The sequence below is a fragment of the Thamnophis elegans genome, chromosome 2 (genome assembly GCF_009769535.1).
Source record: "Thamnophis elegans isolate rThaEle1 chromosome 2, rThaEle1.pri, whole genome shotgun sequence".
Classification (NCBI taxonomy): Eukaryota; Metazoa; Chordata; class Lepidosauria; order Squamata; family Colubridae; genus Thamnophis; species Thamnophis elegans.
The window spans coordinates 24,597,716-24,623,960 of NC_045542.1; the positions used below are offsets into that span (position 1 = coordinate 24,597,716).

A 26,245-nucleotide genomic window follows, 5' to 3' on the forward strand; every position below is an offset into this window, starting at 1 on the left:
TGATCTTTCTTCCTTTCTTTTTTGCTTTTCTGCTCCCCCCTATCCTTTATCCTAGCCAATTATACCATAAACACTATATGGAGTAATATTCAGATTCTTCTTCCTCTTTTAATTCTTTCATGAGCCTATCCATCTCTGCACATTCCAATATTTTTTTATTACATTTTCTTCTTTTGGTGTGTAATTATTTTTCCAGTTTTGTGTGAATGTAATTCTCGCTGCCGTGATTATGTGTAGAATTAAGTATCAAATATTTTTTTTCATAATTTCCTTTTATAATTCCTAACAGAAATAATTCAAATTTAGTTCAACTTGGTGTGTGGTAATCTCCTTCAGCCAATCTTTAATTTTTCCCCCCAATATTTTTTTGCAGATGTGCACGCCCACCACATATGGTAGTATGTTCTGTGTTGTTGGTTGCATTTCCAACAGAGCACTCCAGGAACATTTTTGCAATTCTCGCTGGTGGGAGATGCCATCTATAGAACATCTTGTACATGTTCTGTCTATATGCTGTTGCCATCGTTAATTTGTAATTTATTTCCCAAATTTTTCCCATTCTGCCAATTCTATAGTATACCCAAAATTTATCACCCATGTTATTATCATTTCTTTCACAGTTTCTTCCTCTATTTAAAATTTTAATAAATAATGATATATTTTTAATCAATTTATCATATTATCATAATTGTCTTCCTTAATTGTTGAGCATTTCCCTGTCAGCCAAATTCCTAAATATTTTACCTTTTTTACTATTAGCATTCCCATGTTTTCCTCTAATTCTTGCTCTTGATTTATGGTGAAATTCTTCATAATGATCTTTGTTTTGTTCTTGTTAATTTTAAGTTCCGCTACCCTACCAAATTCCTCTATATTTTGGATTAATTTAATTCCTGATTTTAATGGTTCCTCTAATATGAATACCATATTGTCCACGAATGCCTGTGTTTTATATTCCTCTTTTATTTTTAATCCCTTTATTTCTTGAGTGTTTCTAATTTCTATTAATAGAACTTCCAGTATTAATATAAATAATAAAGGTGATAATGGACACCCTTGTCTCACTCCTTTCCATATTTTAAATTCTTCTGTAGTGTCACTATTTCTTATTACTTTTGCTTATTATCCTCATATTATTTTTTAACTGGCGTTTTGGTAAGAAGCCGTTTTGATCTGTGTGAATGATTTCATTTATTTATTTTAATTCACTCTGCCATTAAAGATTTTATAGTCTGCGTTTAGTAAAGAAATTGGTCTGTAATTTTTTATTTGTTGATGGTCCAAATCTTCTTTGGGCATCAATGTTATATATGTTTCCCTCCATGATTTTGGTAGCTTTGCTTCTCTAAGTGCTTCATTAAATAAATCTAAAATCACTGTTTCTATCTGCTCTTGCGTGGCTTTATAAAATTCTACAGGTATACCGTCTGGGCCCGGAGTTTTATTATTATTTTTGTCTCCTCAGTGTTTCCTTTAATTCCATCACTGTGATTTTTTTTTGTTTAGCATTTCTCTTCTCTCTTCCTCAGTTTCATGTAGATTCTTTTTATTTAAGTATTGTTCAATGTTGTCTTATAATATGTTTTCTTTGCTGTATAGTTTCTCAATAAATGTATGTACTATATTCTGCCCCTGCTCTTTCCGGTATTGTTTTTGCTCCTTCATATTGTAAATGATGTATTTTTCTTTTTCTTTTTTCAATTTGTGTGCTAACCATCTTTCCGGTTTATTCACATTTTCAAAATAGTTTTGTTTTGCAATTTTGATTTTTTGGGGGCCATCTCTACTTGTGTCATAAAATTTAATTTGTGTTTTATCAGTTCTTTTTTCTCCTTTATTTTTGCGTCTTGCAGGTCTTTTTGCAAATACATTTCCAGTTTTTTAAGTTCTTTCTGTAATGTTTCTTGTTTTTGTCTCTTTTCCTTGTTTTTTCTTGCCAAATATGTCAACCCCCCCAGTAAAAGCTTTTGTAGTGTCCCATAGGTTTTGAAACAATGTTTCTTCTTTCTTATTTACTTTATAGAAAAGTTTCAATTCCCTTTCTATCATTTTTATACAGTATATTATTTATCTTTCAATATGCTTTGATTCATTGTCCATCTCTTTTTTTTTTTTTGTCCTTTCCATGTTATTTTTATTGGGTTGTGATCTGCCCAGGTGTTTGTCATTATTTCAATCTCTTCTGTATCTCTTTTCAATTCCTGGGTCGATCAAATCATATGTATCCTTGACCATGATTTGTGGGGATTTGAATAATATCTAAATTGTTTGTTTCCTATGTTTCTTTCTCACCATGCATCTTTCAGGCTCAGTTCCTGCACCATTTCGAAAAAGGTAATTGGTAGTGTTCTTTTTTTCTTATTTCTTTTTTACTCTTGTAGTCATCATTGATATCTGTTATAGCATTGAAATCGCCAATTAGACATATATCCTCATATTCTATTTCTGTTATTTTTTGGTGGATCTTCTTATAAAATTCTTTTTGGTTTTTATTGGGGCGTATATTGCTGTGAAGAGAATTTTTCTTTGTTCTGTTTCTATTTCTATTATTAAAATCCTCCCCTCTTCATCTGCAATTTTTTTTCGTGTTTATCCATTCTTTAATGTATATTGCAATTCCTCTTTTTTTGTTGTGCTAGTGTTGTAAATAGTTTCCCAAATTTTGGATATTCTAGTAACTTGTTATATTAGCTTTTAATATGTACCTCTTGAAGACACACTATATCCATATTCATTTTTTGTAATCTAGTCAAAATTTGCCTTCTCTTTTCCGCTGAGTTAAGTCCATTTATATTTACCAAGAGTAGCTTAATTTCTTGTTCCATTGTGTTACTTGTGTGCAGTCCTTAGTTTCCTTACGTTTCTGGTTTCTATTCCTATTCCTATTCTACTACCCTCTTGTTCTATTTGTTCTCTTTCCTGTTTTCTTCTTTCTTCTCTTTTTCCTCCCCTGTTTCAACTGACTGTTCTTCTTGGCTTCTACTCTATGGTTCCTCTCTACTCTCTTGTTCTTCCTTGACAGTAAAGTGGTGTTCAAAGAACTAATGTGCTTTCTAGACTGTGTCTATTTCATATCTTTTTTCTTGCCAGGTAATCATTACTCCTTCTGGTGTAAGCCATCTAAACATTACATTGTACCTTATTAATTGCTGTGCCTTCTCTGGTCTCTCACTATTTTAGGATTTGTCTCAGGATTTGTATCTCACTTCCTTTATATGTTCTTCTCTCACTTTCTTATATACTTTACCCCTTACCGATTTTCTAGTAAAGCATATGTGGATTTCTTTTGGGAGCGTGTGTCTCCTGGTGTAATTTGTGTGAATTTAGTACACATCATCTATATCCCTTCTCATTTCTTGTTTATTTTTTTGTAATATGTTCACTACAATCTCTGAAATTGTTTCCCCTAAATCCCCCTCCTTTTCTTCTACTATATTTTGAAAATGCAGAAATAAGCCAGCTTTTTCCATTTCTAAGAAGACTATTTTTCCCCTAATTCTCTGTTTACTGTGGTCAACCTCATCTACCATCTCCTTTTTCTTTTCCATATTTCTATCTTTGTTTCTACTTTTTTGAATTTTTGTTCATATTTCACTTTGTATTTTCCCTATTTTATCATCTATTCTTCTAATCTCACTTCATTTTTCCCATTTCTAGTTTAATTTCTTCATAGTTTTTCCTAGTTTCTTCATGATTTTTTGTAATTGTTCCTTGTGTTTTCAACATTATTTCTTGTATCATTGCTAATGCATCTTGCATACACTGAAGGTTCATTGTTGAGCTCTCTCTCTATAGACCCAGTGTGCTCTCAATTGTGTGCTGATATGAGGGTGAGGTTGTTGCTGGTGCCAGGTTGGATGCTGCCTTCCTGTTCATTTCACTAATTGTTGTACTTATCATTTTTTATTTTAATTTTCTTACAATTTTTCCCCCACAATAACATATACTTCTCTCCTCCCACTATTTATTTCTGCCCTCTTACCAGCCCCTTCAATCTTTGGACTTTCCCTTGATAAAAGAAATGTCCTTCTGGGTTCAGCTCCAAGTTACAGTTATACAGTTATAATTACCTCGAGGGCACACAAAGACTTAGACATACACATATACACAAGGACAAGGAGAAAATAGGGGGGGGGAGAGAACTCTCAGGTTTACACATCCTAGTCATTCCCATCTGTTAAATTGGGGAAGGCACAAATCTTAACAAACAAACCACGTGGTTGCATAGAAAACAGAGAAAGAGACAAACAGTGGGGTTGTGGGAAGGTGATTTTAGAAAATTAAAATTTAGAGGTACTCACCTTCTTTCCAGGCAGCCTTTGAGCTCAAACTCAAAACCCCTTTATAACCTAAATCCAAATGGTTAAGGCCAAGATAAAGTCCACCCAAAGACTCAATGGGGTCTGTGCTGGCATGGGAGGCTTACCTGGGCCATATCCATTGGTTAGGCTAGCTTGGAGTCCTATATGTGGGTCGCCAATTGATGAAAGAAATGTCCTTCTGGGTTCGGCTCCAAGTGGGGAAAAAGACACTGGAGACATGGAGGCTGCTTGGAAAGATGGTTTTAATGGTGGACAGGACCACATGGCTTGAGTCCTGAACAGAAAAGGTGATCACATGCTTCAATGTTGGTGGAGAAGAAGGGAAGGAGAGGAAAAAAGCTGAGTCCCTGGTTTTATGCCTTCTCTGGTCTTTGATCTTGATCTTGTATTCTGATTAGTTGTCAGACTCCCATGGGCCCATGCAGGGGCAACTCTCTAGGCTGTGTTTTGAATCCAGGTTTGGTTGAGTTCTCAGATGTCATGTGGTGAGTTGGGTAAAGGGCCAATATTATCATGCCTTAATCTCATCATTCTGGAACTGAAGGGAAAAACTCTTTATTATGTAAAGTGGACTATCTCAGGCTTTAATGGTTCATTGACAAAGGGGGATGGGCAGGAAGCTGCAGGCAGCTATTCTGTCTTTTAAAACATGTTTCTTCCTTTTCAACATTTCCTAGGATATTTCGTTTTTCTGGGAAAGGGCTGGGTGATAACTTCCTACACCCTCTTCCATGCACAGTTCAATTCAATTCAATACAATTCAATCCTACAATCTAACAATTTAATTTCTATATATTCGAGTTTGTATGCAAGTCAATCCACACAATATTCAATATATTTAACCTAACATGTTCTTGATTTGATTCATATATAATACTATATCATCTCTTTAATAGCTACAAACTATCACCCCCCTTAAACACTATATTGCTATTTTTTTCCTTTATATTCTCAAAATATGCAATATATTTTGACTAATAAATCTTTAATTTTAATTCTTATATAATATTATGTCATCTATTTATAATGTTAATAATTTTAAAGTATCACCAATAGTTCATATATCGACACTCTCTGTTCCAAATACAATATGGTTCAATATAATTAATCAATATTTCATCTCATCACAATTCAGTTTACATTTATATTTCTTCTTTCAATGTTCTCTTTCATTATTTTTTATCCGATTTCAGAGATCACAAAATTTCTCTTGTCAATTTTTCAGCAGATTGCATCAGCTAGTTTATTCAGTTTTGTTACTCAGTTTCTTTTTTCTCTCCACTAGCTGGTGATGTTACTCTTCTTTTGTATAGGCTTTTTTTTCCATGTTAAAAGTTCAATCTTTCCTATTCTACACCCAACTTTCTCTCAAGTAATCCAAAATACTTCTCTCACCGTCTTCACTTTTGTCACTGTCTCATCTAGCTCCAATTTCTGTTTTGTCCAAATAACTCCAAAGGTCCTCTCCTCCTCTCCTTATTCCATTCTGTTCTCAAGTCACTCCAAGCCACTCTATTGCTACAGGAAATAATGTGCTTTTCCTCCCTCCTTATAGCCCCCAATATTGAGCTGTATCCAGCTCGATTCAAAGCTTTGAAATTCTAGCTCAAAGAGTTTTTAGTAAAGTTTATATTGTTTTAGTTGTTTTAAATATTCTCACCAATGCTGCCATGCTGCTATCTTCTCTCCCTCATATGCGGCTATCACGACTCAGAATAGGCCATGGACGCCGATTTCTTCTTGGGTGATTCCAAAGGGTTTCTCTCGTCTGATAGGGAAGTTGCTTGCCTCCTCTCCGTCACCCGAGCTCCCCCTCTCGCCTATTGATCCCTCCAGGGTCAACTTCATCCTTTTTCAGGAACACCTCAGAAACTTGAGCTAGTGGAGCCACCATTCCTTCGCCCGCTTCGAAGTGCCATCATCGCAGGAAATTGGTGATGCTCATAAAATTCTATTTGCTAAAAATGTTACCTCACTTTACTTGTGAAAAGCAATTTTGTAATCCTGGCTGGAAAGACAGGTTTACAGGGCAATTGGCAATGGGTGAAACAACAGGAGGCAGCTTAGCTGTTGCTAAAACACATGACCCATTATTAGATGGTACAGCTCAACAATTCTGTACAGGACTTTATAAGAATTTTATAAGAATTTATAAGTTTATAAGAATACATAATGCAAATCGTTTGGAGAAAGGAAAGAATAAAATTCTGCATTTTCATAATATATAGTATATAACGATTGGGCAATTCATCTATTCTGATCTGTTATATACTGACAGCCAGTATGGTAGTTTCCACCAAGGTCCTCTCATCCGGCGGGAACAATACTCAAATGTGATTGGTCAAGAGGTCTGACAGCTCCCTATAAAAGGGCTGCTGCCAGACAGAGTCTTTACTGAGTCTTCCCCACTTGGAGCTTGAGTCTTGCCTCTTCCATTTACTGTATCTAACACTGGTGACAAAGGTGGGATTGGAAGGAAACTAGGCATCAAAAAGAGCAAACACAATCCAGCAAGTCAATCCAGCCCGGAGCTAAGTGCGACATTGAGGAGCCATCTTTAAGCGGCAAATTCAAATCTGCCTTGACTGAACAAGATGACTACGGATGCCCCACCAGCTCCGTACAAACCAGCCACCGAGCACTGGGGCTTGTATATGATGAGATTCAAATGCTTCCTGGAAGCCAACAACCTCCTGGGCCTGTGCAAAGGCCGAAAAAAAGCCATTTTCCTGAGCTACTGTGGGCCAGAGGTATTCGACACTGCCGAGGACTTATCCGAGCCAACACTGGTACAATCAGTCGCTTGGTTGGTGCTACAACAGACATTGCGAACACACTATGCTCCCAAACCGTCTAAATATGTGTGGAGACCTGAATTTAACTTCCGTAACCAGAAAGGTGAAATGATCAACCAGTATGTTTCAGCACTTTGGAAGGCTGCTGCCTACTGCGAATTTAGGGATTTAGATGAACTGTTGCTGGACAGAATCATTTGTGGTGTTTGGGACATTAATTTACGGAGGAGGTTGCTCGCCAAGACAAACGTCACTCTACAAATTGCCCAGTATGAAGCCAGGGCTACCGAGTCTTCGACCAAGTCAATGGAGATGCTGCAAAGGCAGAACAGCCCAAAAAGTGTGAACAAGACCGCTGAAATCCATCACGACACTTCCGACTGAGAACTCTCTGACAGCAAGGAAGAGGTCTACCTCATGCACACAGCGAAGAAGAAAGAATTGGTACACAAATTCGAAACTTGTTTCCTGCCTTGCGCTGGCTGTGGGGGCAACCATCAGCAATCTGCCTCCCATTTCTGAGATGCTATTTGCCAATGCTGTGACTGAAAGGGGAACATTGCAAGGGTCTGCCAAAGCGAATTTTCCACAGCACCAAAGCAGCCGGCTGTCCATGCCGCACACCTAAGACCGCTAAGGCGAGAATCATGGAACCCACGGCAGAAACAAACATAGGCAGACAATGCTACGTTCCAGACAACCATCAGGCAAGCAAGCACCCCACGGAACAAGACGCTGAGGATATCCATCTTCCTTGAGGGATCTCCCTGCTCTATGGAGATCGACACCAGATCATCACTGACCATCATGTCCTGGGCCACACTGAATAAGGCTGTCCCCAACTTGATAAGGCACAAGCTGAGGGTTCCAGACCTGTACCTAAGCAACTACCAAGGCAACTGAATCCTGGTTCTGGGCCAAGGTACTTTTCGAGTGCAATTTAAGGGCTGCTGCCAGACAGAGTCTTCACTGGATTGTACATAGTTGTCACTTAATAAAGACCTGCTGTTGCTGAAGCCTGAGTCTTGCCTCTTCCATTCACCCTATCTAACAATTACAGTGTACATTTGGTTTACATGTGGGGATAATTATACATATATAATTTGAGTAATCCATCTGCATTTCAGAGCTTTTGATTATTTGACTGCAGCCTCTTCTCTGCCTCTGAAAATGAGCGATTTATGTTAAGCCAATCTTTCCTTGTAAAAAATGTTTCACTGGGCACTCCCCTCTGTGCCCAGCGAAAATCACTCATAGGTGTTTACTAAATTATGAAGTGGAGTGGAGTGCTGCCTTCAGTTCAAACTATACTGGCTGGCTGGCTGATTCTCTGCACACATGTTGGGAAGAAGACCAGTTGGGTATAGTGGTAAAATTGCTGGCCTTGTAACCAGTTTGTATTGAGTTCTAGGCCTGTCTTAAACAAGAAAGGCAGCTGGAGGACTTTGAGCCAGTCACTTGCTCTCAGCCCAATCCACATCATAGTATTGATGCGAAGAAAATAGGAGGCAGGAATATTGTGTATTGCCACATTGATGTACCGTATTTTTCGGAGTGTAAGACACACCTTTTTTACTCAAATAAGAGGCTAAAAATCTGGGTGCGTCTTATACACTGAATACAGCATTTTTTGCCTCCCGAAGCCCCACCCCTTCACCAAAATGGCCACGTATAGCCTTATGGAAGCTTTCAGAGAGCTCCTGGGGGCTGGTGAGAGCAGAAATGAGCAAGAAACAGGCCCTTCCCCCCCCCCCCCGCAGCTCCCAGCAACACTATATAAACCTCCAAAAGGCTATGCATGCAATTTTTTGACAAAGAACGGGCCCATTTTCGAAAAAAACAGGCCATTTTTTCTTGTCCCCCCCAGGAGCACTCTAAGCCCACCCCCCTAAGGCTATTCATGTCTTTTTTTGAAAAAAGGGCCCATTTTTATGAAAAATGGACCATTTGGGGGAGGATTGCAGAGTGCAAAAACTTTTTTTTTCCTTTTGGAAAGCTCTTTAACTGATTGATGAGAATTACATTGATCAAGTGCTATGTCAGCAGAAATATTTACCTATCTACTGTATTTCTCTCTATCTCTATTTCTCTCTCTATCCCTCTACCTACCTACCTACCTACCTACCTACCTACCTACCTACCTACCTACCTACCTACTTACCTGTTTGTTTATGTTTTATGTTTTATGTTTTATTGAACATTTATATGCCGCCCTTTTCCCTGAGGGGACTCAGGGCGGCTTACAACAATAGGGGAAGGGAGTGCAAGACAAGACTTGAGTAAGAAAAAAAACGTGAGTAAGAAAAAAAAATTAACCATAAAAACACAACATTCACTCAACATTCGGGCGGGGTGAGAATAAATCCTATCCCCAGGCCTGACGGGATAGCCAGATCTTGAGGGCTGTGCGGAAGGCCTGGACTGTGGTGAGGGTACGGATCTCCACGGGGAGGGTGTTCCATAGCGTCGGAGCTGCAACTGAGAAGGCTCTCCTCGGCGTAGTCGCCAGTCGGCACTGACTGGCGGATGGAATTCGGAGGAGGCCTACCCTGTGCGATCTGATGGGACGCAGGGAGGTAATTGGCAGAAGGCGGTCTCTCAGATAGCCAGATCCACTACCATGGAGCGCTTTATAGGTGGTGAGTAGGACCTTGAAGTGCACCCGACGATCAACAGGTAGCCAGCGCAGCTCACGGAGGATCGGTGTTATATGGGCGAACCGTGGTGCGCCCATGATCACTCGCGCGGCCGCGTTCTGGACTAGCTGAAGTCGCCGGATGCTCTTCAAGGGCAGCCCCATGTAGAGCACATTGCAGTATTCCAGCCTAGAGATAACAAGGGCTCGAGTGACTGTTGTGAGAGCCTCCCGGTTCAGGTAGGGCCGCAACTGGCGCACCAGGCGTACCTGGGTAAATGCCCCCCTGGTCACAGCCGACAGATGGTGGTCAAAACTCAGCTGTGGATCCAGGAGGACTCCCAAGTTGCGGACCCTGTCTGAGGGGTATAAATTTTGCCCCCCCAGCCTGATTGATGGAACGTTAGCCGAATTTTTGGGAGGAAAACACAACAGCCACTCGGTCTTTTCCGGGTTGAGCACCAGTTTGTTAGCTCTCATCCAGTCTTTAACAGCCTCAAGGCCCCGGTTCATCACGTCCACCGCTTCATTGAGTTGGCACGGGGCGGACAGATACAACTGTGTATCGTCCGCGTATTGATGGTACTTAATCCCGTGCCTCCGAATGATCTCGCCCAGCGGTTTCATGTAAATGTTAAATAGCAGGGGGGACAGAACCGAGCCCTGCGGCACCCCATAGGTTAGGGGCCTCGGGGACGATCTCTCCCTCCCCACCAACACCGACTGCGACCTGTCCGAGAGGTAGGAGGAGAACCACTGTAAAACAGTGCCGCCCACCCCCACCTCCCGCAGTCGTCGCAGAAGGATACCATGGTCGATGGTATCGAAAGCCGCTGAGAGGTCAAGGAGAACCAGGATGGACGCATAGCCTCCATCTCTGGCTCTCCAGAGATCATCGGTCAATGCGACCAAAGCGGTTTCAGTGCTGTAACCGGGCCTGAAGCCAGACTGGAAGGGGTCAAGATAGTTAGCTTCCTCCAAGGTACGCTGAAGCTGTAAGGCCACCACCTTCTCGACAACCTTCCCCACAAAGGGGAGGTTGGAGACTGGACGATAGTTGTTAAGAACTGCTGGATCCAAGGACGGTTTCTTCAGGAGGGGCCTCACCACCGCCGCCTTAAGCGCGGTGGGGAGGTGTCCCTCCCGAAGAGAGGCGGTAACAACCGCCTGGATCCAGCCTCGTGTCACCTCTCTGCTGTTGGCAGTCAGCCAAGAGGGACACGGGTCCAGTATACAGGTGGAGGAACTCACAGCTCGCATAGCCTTGTCCACTTACCTACCTAATTACTATCTCTCCCTACCTACCTACTGTATTTTTCTCTCTTTCTCTCCCCTCTATCTACCTACCTATTTTTTAAAAAAATTGCCTCTTCAAAATCTTGGTGCGTCTTATACTTCGACGCGTCTTATACTCCAAAAAAGAAGGTAGATAAAAATGTAATAATAACAACACTTGACTGCAAGCAAGACCTGCTAAGAGCACAAAATAGATAAATAGTGGAACATGAAGACCCTAAAGTGCTCTGGCACTTTAGAATTCAAACAGACAAGCACTTGCATAATATCCAAGTCTTAATCATTATTGATGAGACAAAAAGACACTGTAGACACTGTAGTACCTGGAAACAGCAGAAGGAAAAAGAAAGAACTGGAGAAAAATAACAAAAAATACAAATATTTGCAAATAGAACAATTGTGGCCAAAGATAGCAAAGATAGTACTAATAGTAATAGGTGCCATGGAGGCAATCCCAAAACATTGGAGCACAACATGAACACCATCAGCATTGACAAAACCACTGTCAGTCAATTGCAAAAGCCACCTTTGCTTGGAGTAACTTATTTCCTGCAACAATACCTTTAACACCCTCGAACACTAACATCTGCCTATCCCAGGTCCCTTGGAATGACTCAATAGCTGAACAAAAAGGAGGCAGGAGCTGATGTCGCAACGACATGCCGTGCGATCTCAGAGCTCCGAGATCGCAGTCGATACTTTTGCCACTAGATGGTCCTTTTGGACCTAAACCATCCCAAAGAAACGGTGACAGGGAAGAGTACATCTTGCTGATCTCAGGTACATTGCAAAGTCCCTGATTGATCCAAGAGAATCTCTTTTTGCCAGCGACAGAAGTATAGCCAAAAGCTGCTGAAGTTGGGACGGCTCCGCAACGGGAGGAAAGCAGAAAGAAAAAGTGTGTCCATCTAGTGAGGAAATTTTATTGTTATAAAGGAGACTGCCCCCCAAAAATCAAAGCTAAATTAAACTTGTAAAGAAAAGAAAAATAAGCGGCAAAATTAAGCTATATTGGACAATATATTATCCTTTTTTTAATGGATGGAAGTTTTGCAAGTATTCCCTACTTTTTAAAGTGAAAGTATTGGTTTTTCTTCTTCTATTTATTTTTTTACCTATGGATTAAATCTTTTATTTATTTTTATAATATTGGTTTGGAGGGTTTTTTTCTCTTTATTTTGCTTCATTTAAGAATTTTGTTTCTTTTAAGTCTGGAATATAAAGAAGATATAAAAGGAATATAAAGAGGGTAGTAACATCAGAGGGAAAAGAAGTTTGAAGGTTGAAGGCTGAGTCCTGGGAATTTTGCTTTCTCTTTTTTCTCTTTGATTATTTTGACTTTGCACTTCAAGCGCTTCAGCTTATTTTCAGAAGAGATAAGGAGAAGAGCACAAGTTGTTTACACAGGTGCTCTTTGGATGCTTCTTTGGCAGCTGGAGTGAAGTGTTAACAAGATCTTATTTTGAAACTAGAGTGGCAGTGTTTACTAGTTGGAAGTATGGCACAACAAAAAGAAACCATAACATTACAATAGATTATGTTTGAAATTCAAAAATTATTAGAAACAACAGAAATCCCAAAAATACTTTTCAAAAGACAATTGGATTTTCTTGGGGGGTTTTCTCCTTAAAAACTAATTTCTCATCCAAGAATCTTCTTCAGTCATTTTCAGACCCGATGAAGCTTCTTGGATGAGAAGTGAAGCTTTGTGACAACCATGACCTGAATGATTGAGAATCTCTATAGACGTTCCAGTAGGATACTAGCCTAAAAGTGTAACTTGATTTGCAATTGTCTTTCTTAAATCTGTAACAATAATTGAAAGTTTAATCTGATCTCTCTCTCGAAAGTGGGAAGAATTAATGTATTTCTTTACCTCTCTCATTCAGGACTATCATTTCTTTTAATAATCAACTATACCTTCTTGCACTGCTGGCCAAACGCATGGGCTGAGATTCTGCGCTTTGCAGACCGTTCCTTCTATAAGGTGATAACAAAGGGAGGGGGAGGTTGCAAGAAAGATATGGGGAGTATAGATTTCTTTCCTCATGGATATACTTGAATGGTCCATTGGCCAAGAAGAACACTTTGAAAAACTTTGCAAAGAGTTCTGAGAGGTTATGGCTCTGAAAGAAAAGCAAATTTGAACTTGGTAAAATGAATGTACTGGAGAAGCTGACACTAAAGTATCTGATTGCTTGTAATCAAAGTAATAAATATAGGTGGTCCCTCATTTGCAGTTATAACTATGATGATAAAGTAAAGTGACAATCAAAGCTCACATTTACCACCTTTGCACTCTGTAAAGTGAAGGAAAGTTGAAGTAAGATTGCAAGCATGTTTTATCCATACTGATTGTTTTAATCGGCTTGCAAAACATTTTAACATATGGCACCAGAATCACTTGAGGTGAGATAGGCAGCTATGTAAATTTGGCAATAAATAAATCTGGCAACTAAATAACATAACTGTTTAACTTAATGACCACTTAACAACTTTGTTGCTGCTCTCAATTGTGGTCACTAAATGAAGACTACCTATGCAAACATGTATGTTTAGGGACTATATAAAAGAGATCAAATAACATGTTCTAAAATTGGCAATTGCCATTTCCCACTGATGGAAATTCTAATCCCGACTGCCCTTGTAACTCAAAAATTACCTGTACACAGACAATCTAGAGTGGATTGTTTCTTTCCTTGCCAAAGTACAGTGATGTTCCAGTTTCAAGCCTGGCATTCTGTTTTTTTTCATGCTCTTTATTTCATTCTCCCTGCCTAGGACTGGTGGAATTCCACATCATTCTCGACATTTTTTCGGTCATGGAATGGGATTGTACACGATTGGCTGTACTGGTATATTTATCAAGATTTTCTGTGGGTAGGTAAGGCTGTAATGGGTTGTGATAGTAATCTTTGGGGAGAGAAGGAAGAACTGCAGCCAGGGCAATGGTCAAGAGAAGAAGTCTCAGCCCCACAGCAGGAATGGGGGTAGAATAACATCTCAGAAGAGACTCTCCCTTGTTGTTCAGAAAATAAATGCCAGGAAGGGGGGAAGTGCTTTCAGACTTGCAAGATTCTATTACTGTAACCTTGCAATAAAAGTACTATTATTCAGTGGTGGGATTCAGCCAGTTCACACCACTTTGGGAGAACCAGTTGTTAAGTTTCTGAGCAGTTTGGTGAACTGGTTATTGGAAGAAATCATTAGGGCAGAGAACCAGTTGTTAAATTATTTGAACCCCACCACTGCTATTATTGGTTTACTGTTTCGACTACCTGAAAAGGCTGACAAGCTTACCAAACCCACCCTATATTACCCCATAAAGTACACCTGCTCTGTGTAATTTCTCTATTCGTATCTTCATTGTTTATGATGAGATTTATAATTCACTTGTGCTCCTTCTCTTCCAGCTGATGGGAAAGAGAGCTCGAGCTGGAGCTATGTTCATGGTCTTCCTTTTGTCAGCGGTTGCTCATGAATACATAATCACCTTCTCTTTTGGCTTCTTCTATCCTATCCTGTTTGTGTTTTTTGCCATGATTGGAGGTTAGTATTGCCTCAGGAAATGGACTGAACCTTTCCTCAGAAGATTCAACCAAGTCCCGTAAAAAAATAATATGGCATGGATTGCTCTTGGTGAACCTTCTTTCATTCTGTTCTACCCTCCTTTGGTTTGGTGTTTCCACACTTCCCAATTGACACATTCATTTGGTAAGTGGAGTTGCTCCAAATTTATTCAAAATATATTAAGCCAGTGGTCAGGATCTTGTGATGGGTCTTGTGATCCATCTAACACTAAACCCTAACCCATCACAAGAGTCTCAACGTATGTGACCCGCATCTAACACCTCACAAGACCCATCACAAGAACCTGGCCTGATGTGACCCTCACCTGTCATAACCTCTCCATCATGATGCCTACTGACATCACAGAGACCTTATAAGCAGAAGAAAACTGACATTGACCTCTTCAAAATTCCACTAAAGATATTACCTAGCCTGGTAAGGAAACATTTGGAAACCAACCCACAAATGTGGAGAATGAATCTCCACACCCACCTCATTTACTCTAGATTTACTATTATAATAATTTCCAGTATGCTCAACCTAGAACTGTGTGGCCTACGGTCTGACCTAAGCGTAATACACAAAATTATCTGCTACAACGTCCTACCTATCAATGACTACTTCAGCTTCAACCGCAATAATACACGAGCAAACAATAGATACAAACTGAAGGTAAACCACACCAATCTCGATTGCAGAAAATTCGACTTCAGCAACAGTGGTCAATGCCTGGAATACACTATTTGACTCTGTTGTTACATCCACAAACCACCATAACTTTAACCTTAAACTGTCTACTGTTGACCTCACCCATTCCTAAGATGTCAGTAAGGCATGCATAAGCCCACTAGTGTGTCTAACGTCCCTGTCCTACTGTCCCCATTATTTGTACCCATTTCCTGTCGCCTTTTTCATGTTTATTCTTATTCCTGTTATTTTGTACATGGGTGACAAACTAAATAAATAAAATAAATAAATAAATCATAGCCTTGGTAGGCTGCAGAATCCTGGGAATTATACCCAAAGTGTTTTTTCAAGAGGCAACTTGACTTTCTGGTTTTTCTTTGAAAATATTTCGCTTCTTGTCCAAGAATCTTCTTCAACTTTGACTGGATGGTGGAGAATGGAAGGTCAACATCCATGGGAATGGACGGCCACCATCCAGTCAGAGCTGAAGAAATTTCTTGGAAGAAAAATGAGAAAGTCCAGTTGCCTCTTGAAAAATCTCCTTTGGGACAACCTTGACCTGGATGACTGAGAATCTCCATAGACAATCCTGGGAATTGCTTGCCTAAATGATTGGAGCTTCCCAAATTGAGGAAGACTAGATAGGAAAAGATTCAAGGCATTATCCTGCCCCCTTCCCCCGATTAGTGGTTCTCAATCTTGGTGACTTTAAGGTGTATGGACTTCAGCTCCCAGAATTCCCCAGGCAGGTATGTGCATTGTATTATTGTCTCAGATGATGCACTTCATGGTTAGGATGGAGGCTGCTTTTTCATACTTGAGAAAGTTATTTTGGTGTTGTATTGTTTTCAAATCTTGCTGGTCATTGACTGAGCAAACAGTGGCTCTTCCCTGAGAAAACTAAGGTTCTTCATTCCAATGGGAGAGAAAATTTCTCAAACATGAACAATTTTATAAATTAAAAAGCAAGAGCAGAAATAAAATCAACTGGAAAATAAAATTTTGCTAATTCAGAAGTCCAATTAACATGGGAATTGCTATTATTTTAGATTTGGTCATGTGGAATGTTCCTATTGTAGATAACAATTATTAGAAATCAATGAATGAGAGACCTCCTTGGCTCATTGTGGCTGGAATATACACCATTAACCCTTTTTCTGTTTGTCCACATAGTGTCCTTTCATTTTGTTCTCAATGATAAGAGAAAAGGCCCTTTCTGGAACATCATCATATTGCTATGCCTCCTTTTGGGCTCAGCAATGTTTTTCTCCTTATACTGCCAAGAGTTGTTTGGACAGGTCCACTGTCCACTCAAGGAGGTGAGTAGAGAGTTTATGTTGTGGAGTTAGATTCTAATTCTGCTAGTATTGGCAATGGCTAATAGCAGCTCAGGGGATATATTCTGTATCCTAGTGACAGCATAAATAGATCTTCTTGGTGTTGTGTATACCTACTTGTTCTTTCAAGTCTCTCAATGATTCAGTCATAGCCAGTATAACTGACTCCATCTGGTCATCCTTCTCTTTCCTTCCCTCTTTTTTTTCAGTAAGGCATTTGATAAAGTGGACCCGTGATGGTGAATCTATGGCACGTGTGCCACAGGTGGCACGTGGAGCCATTTGTCAGGGCACGTGAGGTATTGCCCTGTCAGCTGGCCAGCGTGCATGTGTGCACTGGCCAGCTGATTTCGGCCTTTTGACGCCATTTTCCGCCCTCCGGAGGTTTCGGTTTGCTCCTAGGGTCAGTTTTAGCCCTCCAAAGCCTTCAGGAGGCTTCCCTGAAGGCTCTGGAGGGCAAAAAACAACCCTATGAGCAAACCGGAAGTCACCTCCGGGTTGCTCGTAGGGATGGTTTTAGTCCTCTGGAGCGTTCAGGGGCCTTCAGGAGACTTCCCTGAAGGCTCCAGTGGACAAAAAACAGCCCTATGGACAAACCAGAAGTCCATTCCTGAACCTCTGGTTTGCCCGTAGAGCCAGTTTTTCATGCTCCGGAGGCTTCAGGGAAGCTCCTGAAGCCTCTGGAGGGCCTCCCAGAGGCAGGGGTGGGCTGTTTTTGCCCTCCCCAGGCTCCTATAAAGCCTCTGGAGCCTGGGGAGGGAGCACTGATTGTGCACACATGCATGCTGGGGTCGTGCACAAAGCATTATGGGTGTGGCATGCCCATGCAGGACCCCCTTGCGTTCCCCCCCGCTTTTGGCACACAAGCCAAAAAAGGTTCACCACCACTGAAGTAGACCATAACCTACTATTAGATAAAGTAGAAAAATGTGGGTTAGACAGCATCACCACCAGATGGATTTATAACTGGCTCACCAACCACACTCAACGTGTACCATATTTTTCGGAGTATAAGATGTACCGGAGTATGACGCATCAAGATTTTGAAGAGGTAAATTTTTTAAAAATGTTTTTGCCCTCCCCGGCTCCCAGGAGCACTTTGCAGGCATCCTAAACCACCTGCACACCCCTTTTTTTTGTGAAAAATGGGACATGCAGACAGTTTGGGAGGCCTGCAAAGTGCTTCTGGGGGCCGGGGAGGGCAAAAATGTGATGCGTGGGGGGCTTCATCTTCTTAAAGAATAAGGCTTTTATCGATCTCAAATCCACTTTTCTCTACCCCTTCCATGGCAGAGCAGGACTAAACATCTCTCTCTGCACTTTATTTTTTCCCCCTTCCCTCGGACTGGCGGTTACGGTGAGCCGCTTGGCTCAAGGAGCGCCAGTCAGCTCGCTTCTTCTCTTCAGCGAGGAGGGGAAGACATGCGAGGGCTGCTGAATGGCTGCTGCTCTGCTTAACTGGGACCGCACAGTGCTTGACTGGGACCGGCCCATTGGATGAGGAGGGTGGGGATCCCTTCCATTTGGATTAATGGTTCCTTGCGGCGGTGCCTGAGCGGCAAAAGGGAAGCATAAAGGAAATGAGGCTGCCTCCTCACCCACCCATCCAGCCCCAAATCTGCCTGGATCTGTCATGCAGCAAAGAGATACGGTAGCTGGGCTCAATAGCAGCAGTAGCAATAAGCACTGCATGACAGATTGAAAGAATTGGGGTGGTGGGTGGAGCAAGGGAAGAGAACCAATCTCCTCTGCAAGAAGACTTTTCTCAGCACCCTAGATCTCTACTTTGTCTCCGGAAAAAGCTATTGCCATCATGGGGTTTTGGCTAGTGAAAAAAGTGTGGGATGGAAAGAAAACATCAGAATGTGCGGCTCCTGCATTCCGAAGTTTTCTTTCCATACCACGCTTCTTCCATTAGCCAAATCCCAATGATGGCAATAGCTTTTTCCGGAGACAAAGTAGAGATCTAGGGTGCTGAGAAAAGTCTTCTTGCAGAGGAGATTGGTTCTCTTCCCTTGCTCCACCCACCACCCCAATTCTTTCAATCTGTCATGCAGTGCTTATTGCTACTGCTGCTATTGAGCCCAGCTACCGTATCTCTTTGCTGCATGACAGTCCCGGGCAGATTGGGGTGGGGAGTTGCAGCAAGGGAAGAGAACCAATCTCCACTTTGTCTCTGGAAAAAGCTATTGCCATTGTGGGGATTTTGGTAGTGAAAGAAGCGCGGGATGGAAAGAAAACTTAAGAATGTGGGAGCGCCGGGTCAGGAGTCTCCCTGGAGCCTGGCACTGGTAGCTGGGCACAATAACAGCAATAGCAATAAGAACTGCATGACAGAGCTGAAGGATTGGGGGGATTGCAGCGTCTGCTTCAGCAGCCCCTTCTCAGGTGGTTCCGGGTGGCAGAGAGCGCAATAACAGCATTTTCAGGTGGCAGCGTGATGATCTCGGCTGCCTGGAACTGCCTGAGAAGGGACAGGTGAAGCGCGTGCTGTGTGACAGGTGTAAGGCAAGGTGGTTCACTGCTCAACCTCCCCTTTCTCCAGACAACCCAGTTAGAGGGAGGTCAGCTTCTGCTCCTGGCCTGGGAGATGGATCAGGCCAAGAGGAATACAAGCCCCTTTTTGCAATCAGGGAGGAAAAAGAGTGTTTCAGGCAGCATGTGGTTCCAAGCTGCAGGGATCACCCAGCGCCTGAAACATTATTTTTGCTCCCCAATTGCAAAAATGGGGCTTGAATCCCTCCTGGCCAGATCCATCTCAAGGCCAGGAGCAGAAGCTGACAACTTGGTTGTCTGGAGAAGCAGAAGTCTGAGCAGCGAGCCACGTTGTCTTACGCCTCGCCTCCTGTGCAGTGCCCGCTTCACTTCCCCTTTCTCCAGATGACCCAGGTGGCTACATTCAGAGTGTAAGATGCACCCAGATTTTCACCCTCTTTTTGGGGGGGAGGGAAAGGTGCATCTTATACTCTGAAAAATACGGTAGTCCTCAATGGAACTGCATTTACATGGAGGGAAGTTAAGGTGACCAGACATCCCGCTTTTGGCGGGACACCCCCACTTTTTGATACATTTTCCCGCGTCCCGCCCGCTTTTTTAAAAGGCACGCTTTTTTTGGCGCTCGCAGCTCCCGCCCATCAGCTGCTGGGCTGGCTCATCGTTCTGTTCTATGCTACCTACAAATTTAAGCCAGCCCAGCCTGCCGCTCATTGATTTAATTGGCCTGGACTCCAGCCAATCAGTGAGCTGGCTAGGATGGAAAACTTTAAGCACGCACGAGGGTGCTTAAAATTTTCCATCCCAGCCAGCTCACTGATTGGCTGGAGTCCGCTTAAGCAAGCCGCGCGAGTCGTGACTCTCACGAGTCTCCATTTCATTTCGCCTTCGCTGTTTGTTTTTGCTGCACTGCCCTGGTGAGTAACTCCGGTGCCGGTGGGAATCAGGAGGCTTCGCCGCTTCGGGTGGGCGGCGGTGGCCTTTAGCAAGGGAAGGGAAGGCCTTCCCTTGCGAGCTACTCATGAGAGGAACTGGGGGGGGGGAACCGGGCAACCTGAGAGAGGGGAAGAAGATCGTCCCTCCCCGCAACTCCCTGGATTTTGGAAGCCGGGTGTGTGTGGAAGGCGGGGTTTTTGAGGAAAGCGCTTGGCCATCCCTGTTAGCCGCAGCCCCAGACGGAGGAGTGAAGCCCGAGCTTTCATTGCTGTTCCCGCCAGTCGCAGCGGGGAAGCCGGCATAGGTGACTCCGAGGTGCGCTAACTGAAATGCGGTCTTCCTTTAGTCTCTGCTTGCAGTCTCTGGGATGATCGTTGGCAGGTGGGGGAAGCGAGGGCGCAGCTGAGCCGGGGAGGCAGAGATGAGAAGTGAGGGCTAAAAATTCAAAGCGCGCCGAAGAGAGCAAGTGAAGGATCCCCAAAGCGAAGGACGGGCGGGAAGCGCTTGACCAGCATGTGAGAAGGCAGGCTGGAAGTGGCCGCGGAAGGGAAAAGAGGCGGCCACGTGTATCGGTTCTCCTTGCGGAGGTTCGTAGCAAGGGTCCGCTGGCAGGTAGGTTTGGGCGGGGCGAAGGCCTCAGTCGAGGGAGTGAAAATGGGTGGGGAGGAAATGGAGCCGAGCCCGGGGAAAGCAGGGAGACTAGCCGCGAGGAAGCCACGGTGCCTGCCCTCCAGCTCAATGGATACCTGGCCGGTAAACTCATGGTACGGGCGAGGGTTGGCCGGCTGGGGGTGGGGGTGGCTGCTGCCGAGGCCTCCAGCCTTGCAATCCTGGGCGGGAAGGCGAAGGTTAGCTCCGGAGCTGCGGAAGACCGTTGCACCGGGAGGCCTCCGCCCTGGGGATCCCCTGCTCCACCCATTCGGATTAGCCCCAAACCCAAAGGAGCCTGGGCGCAGGGGTGCAGGCCAGGGATGACGGGGTTTGGGGGCTCGGAAAAGGAAGGGGTGATCTCCCCCTCCATTCGTCTGTCCCGCTGCAGAGCTCCTCCCAGGGGAGGGGGAGGCGGCGAGTGCGCTGATCCCCGTTTGCAAGGGAAGCGCCGCTGCCCACCCAAAGCCTCCCAATTCCCACCGCCGGAGTTACTCACTCACGTGAAGCTGCCCGCCCTTCCCATTTTCTTTAAACGAGCTTCAGTTTCCGAGGGGGGGGGGAAGCTTTATGTGCCACCATTATTGAGTTCCTCATCAATTGAGATCCGCCCACGATCAACTGAGGCACCTGCAAAGCAAAGGCATCACATCGCCACCACCCATGTTCACGAGGCGCCAGGCATCGCAGGGCACAGAGGAACTCAGCAGACAGACGGGAGACCGGGGGGTGGGGGAGGAAGAGATCCCGTCCAGGGTAGGCTCTCCGCTTTTCCCTCTTTTTACCCTGGATGGGATCTCTTCCTTCCCCCCTCCCCCGGTCTCCCGTCTCTCTGCTGGGTTCCTCTGCACCCCCCAACTGGCAACGATCAATTCCAGACCCTCTAACTGGTAAATAGACCTGAGGCCATAAGTGGAATTGGGGTCCGTGGGGTCCGTGCAGGGAGGAGAAGAAAGATTCCTCCCAGCACGAACTCCACTGACTAAAGCGCTTTCACGTGGAGGGAGGAATCTCCTGTCCTCCCAGCTCCCTTTCGCCCGCAGCAGAGATCAGGCGGGCCAGAGGAAGCACTTTATTCAGTGGATGCGTGCAGGGAGGAGGGGATATATTCGTTCCTGCGCATAGTCCACTGATTAAAATACTTGCTTTTGCTCGCCCGAGCTCTGATGCTGGCAAAAGAAAAGTCCTTTCCTTCACCTGAATCCCGCCCGAGCTCTGATGCAGGCACCGTGGGGTCCGTGCAGGGAGGAGAAGAGAGATTCCTCCCAGCACACACTCCACTGACTAAAGCGCTTTCACGTGCAGAAAGAATAAACTGACAGTTGGTCGGAGGGAAGGTGGGGGTGGGATGGCAGCTGAGTGTCCAAGGAAGCCAACCCAGACAGGCATCGCAGGGCGCAGAGGAATCCAGCAGATAGACGGGAGACCGGGGGGGGGGGAGAGGGAGGAAAAGATCCCATCCAGGGTAGGCTCTCCGCTTTTCCCTCTTTTCACCCTGGACGGGATCTCTTTCTTCCCCCCTCCCCAAGTCTCCCCTCTGTCTGCTGGCTTCCTCTGCGCCCTGCAATGCCCGGCGCCTCGTGAACATGGGTAGCGGCGATGTGATGCCTTTGCATCCGTATTGAGGTTGGCATGTTTCCGGTGGTGCTCTGGGAGGAGGGGGAATGATGGAGGGGAGGACGGCGGCGCGGCGGCCCGTGCCTAGAGCGGAGCCAAAAGAGGTCCGTGACGGTGGCTCGGAGCCGAACGGGAAGAAAAGGCGCTGCAGGCCTGGGGAGTGGGGGAGCGGGAGGAGCGCTGGTGGTTTGTTTTTGGGGTGGGGGGCGTGACGGGGAAGGGGGTGACTGCGCGGAGAGGCTCAGAGGCGGACCGCGCAAGCTCCCTTTCCCAGCACACGCCCCTCTCAGCACCGTCCCCATCGACTGCCAGGCGTATCCGCCTCTGAGCCTCTCCGTTTTGTTCCGAGAACAGGCTGCTTGGTGAGAGGAAAGGGAGCTCCCTGGGAAGCGAGAGCAGCGAAGAGGTGATGCAGTTGCAGAATTCCCCGACACTCGCTTTTTTTAAAAACCCAGCCTACCTCGTAGGGTTGTTGTTATGGGGCTAGACTAGGAAAGGCAGCCTCTCTCCCGTTTTCGAGAAAAAGTAAGGATGTCCATCTGGTAGAACAACCACCTGTGCAATTTGGTGGCGATCCGCGAACGTTCAAGCCATGTAATGCGTGGGAAGGCATAGAATAAAGTTAGCATACTTGAAGTGAAATAGGCTTTGGTTATGTTTAGGTTGCATTAGCTAAAATGTGCCAATACCGTCCTTGTTGGTAAGAATTGTTGTCATGTTAGAAGAATGACTAAGGCTGACAGCCTAATCTACTCTGTATTAAATAAATAAAATGGATGGAAGGAAATGAAAGAATACAGAAAAGGTTGGTGAGGCATTTAGTGGCCTATGGATGAGAATGGTGGCTGTTTAGTAAGAAAATCTGTTTGGAATGTGCATATATATTCATATGTGGCCATAGCAAAATAATAAATAGAAATAAAAAAGCATGAGTGATTTTTACTGTTTTTGATGAAAGTGAGAGGATTAGTGAAGGCTTGGTGCAGCAAGGATCCCACCATCTTACTATTTTATTTTTCTTTATGTACACTGAGAGCATATTCACCAAAGACAAATTCCTTGTGTGTCCAATCACACTTGGCTAATAAACTATTCTATTCTATTTTACTCTACTCTATTCATTTCTATTTCAATTCTAACAAGGAGTTTAGCTTCTCTCTCTTGAAAATGTAAGCTGGCATAAGGCATTATAATGCAAGTCTCAAACAGTTCATTTAGTGACCAAAGTTACAATGGCATTGAAAAAAGTGTCTGATCACCATTTTCACACTTAGCGACCGTTGCAGCATCCTCATGGTCACGTGATCAAAATTTTGATGTTTGGCAACAGATTCGTATTTATGATGGTTTCAGTGTCCTGGGGTCATGTTTGACAAAATATAAAATTTTTAATCAAGCCCCCCCCCCCCCCCCGGTCAATGGTGTCCCTCTTTACCAATCTGAAAATCTGGTCACCTTAAGGGAAGTATGAAGTGGAGTACCCCAAGGCTCTGTTTTAGGCCCAGTATTCTTCAACATCTTCATCAATGATTTGGATGAGGGAATAAATGGAGAACTCATCAAATTTGCAGATGACACCAAGCTGGCAGGAATAGCCAACACTCCAGAAGACAGGCTTAAGATACAGAAGGATCTTGACAAACTTGAACATTGGGCACTATCTAATAAAATGAAATTCAATGGTGAAAAGAGTAAGGTTCTACATTTAGGCAAGAAAAAAGAAATGCACAGGTACAGTATAGGTGGTACCTTGCTCAACAGTAGTAACTGTGAAAGGGATCTTGGAGTCCTAGTGGACAACCATTTAAATATGAGCAGTGTGCAGCAGCTGCCAAAAAAGCCAACACAGTTCTAGGCTGCATAAACAGAGGGATAGAATCAAGATCACGTGAAGTGTTAATACCACTTTACAATGCCTTGGTAAGGCCACACTTGGAATACTGCACTCAGTTTTGGTCGCCACCATGTAGAAAAGATGTGGAGACTCTAGAAAGAGTGCAGAGAAGAGCAACAAAGATGATTAGGGGAGTGGAGACTAAAACATATGAAGAACGGTTGCAGGAACTGGGTATGTCTAGTTTAATGAAAAGAAGGACTAAGGGAGACATGATAGCAGTGTTCCAATATCTCAGGGGTTGCCACAAAGAAGAGGGAGTCAAACTATTCTCCAAGGCACCTGAGGGTAGAACAAGAAGCAATGGGTGGAAACTAATCAAGGAGAGAAGCAACTTAGAACTGAGGAGAAATTTCCTGACAGAACAATTAATCAGTGGAACAGCTTGCCTCCAGAAGTTGTGAATGTTCCAACACTGGAAGTCTTTAAGAAGGTGTTGGATAGCCATTCATCTGAAACGGTATAGGGCAGTGATGGCTAACCTTTATGTGCTCCCATGCCAAAAGCGGGGGGAGCGCAAGGGGGTTGTGCGCAGTTCTGCCACACCCATAATGCTATCCGCACAAACCCCCCCCTGCACGTGCATACACGGACGACCAGCAACACAAACACACACACACACATGGTTTGGCACATTTTTTTCACCCTCCCCAGTCTCCAGAGGCTTTCTAGGAGCCTGGAGAGGGCAAAAACAGGACCCCCCCCCCCAGCTCCCCCAGAGGCCCTCCGGAAGCTTCAGGAGCTTTCCTGAAGCATCTGGTGGGCGAAAAACAGACCTACGGGGAATCTGGAAGTTCAGGAATGGTGACTTCCGGTTTGCTTGTAGGGCCAGTTTTTGCCCTCCAGAGTCTTCAGGGAAGCCCCCTGAAGACTCCAAAGGGCAAAAAAATGGCCTCAAAAGAAGCTGGAGCTGATGGGGCAACGCCCTGCGTGCCCTAACAAATGGTTGCAAATGCCACCCGTGGCACGTGTGACATAGGTTAGCCATCACGGGTATAGAGTTTCCTGCCTGATCAGAGTGTTGGACTAGAAGACCTCCAAGGTCCCTTCCAACTCTGTTATTCTATTCTATTTTCAACATTCTCTATTCCTAGCCTTATTTACCTATATCTACGCTAGCTCGAAATAAATATTTATTTGATTTTTATCCTGCTTTTATTTCTGGTCAACTCAAGGTGCTATATATATCTAATGCTCCTGCTTCTTATTTTCCCAACAATAAACATGTGAGATGGGCTGGGCTGAAAGAGAGTGACTGACCCCAAGTCACTGAGCTTACTTTCATCCCTAAGGGAGGCCTAGAACTCACAGTCTCCTGGTTTCTAGGCCAGTACCTGAACCATCACACCAAACCAGCTCTTAAGTTAAATAAGCTCTGTCTCATCACTTTTGGGGAAAACAGAGGCCTGGAATACATATTTGCCTGAATGTGGAAACTACAGTAGGTATTGTTAAAAATGAGAGCACAATGGTTTCTACTTTTGTTGCTTTCAGATATAAAGAGAGTGATAAAATAGGAGGAAAAAATCCTCTCTAATCTGGCTGGAACCATTTAATTAAAGATTGCTTCATTATTCCTTATATTACTTTATTAAGATTGAGTCATCTTTTGGAGTATTTTAATACTCCAATCAATAAAAATTAAAGAAAAATATATTTCACATTAGCTGTATTTTGGGGCATTTCAATATGTGAAAAATCATGTGACTCTTATTGATATATGAATGTTACAAAGTTTTTATTGTTTTATTTTCACTTCATTTCTCTTCATTTTATGGAGCCCCGAACAGGAAAAAAAGACTAAATAAAAGGTCCATTGAGAGCAGCAGATATGCCTACCATGTATGTTGGCTCTCATTGGAAATCCAGCATATTTTGAGGCTACCAGATTCCGTAATTTTTTATAGCAAGATTCTGTTTTACAGCATAGCTGGAGATGCTCACCTGCAGGGAGTTAAAGCAAAGCTTTCTTCATTCTCTTCATATCAGTAGCTGCAAAAGGTACTCTGTGACAA

At 43.7% G+C, this 26,245-nt stretch overlaps 1 protein-coding gene across 6 annotated transcripts in view; it reads left to right on the plus strand.

The window, feature by feature from the left end:
- Positions 1 to 26,245, plus strand: part of LOC116502949 (sterol O-acyltransferase 2-like) — a 102,318-nt gene that overhangs the window by 52,759 nt on the left and 23,314 nt on the right. For all 6 annotated transcript variants that reach the window (XM_032209001.1, XM_032208997.1, XM_032209002.1 and 3 more), the window contains 4 exons: positions 12,938 to 13,035; positions 13,830 to 13,928; positions 14,462 to 14,597; positions 16,479 to 16,624. In XM_032209001.1, the coding sequence (XP_032064892.1) occupies positions 12,938 to 13,035; positions 13,830 to 13,928; positions 14,462 to 14,597; positions 16,479 to 16,624 (479 nt within the window). The remainder of the gene's footprint in view (positions 1 to 12,937; positions 13,036 to 13,829; positions 13,929 to 14,461; positions 14,598 to 16,478; positions 16,625 to 26,245) is intronic.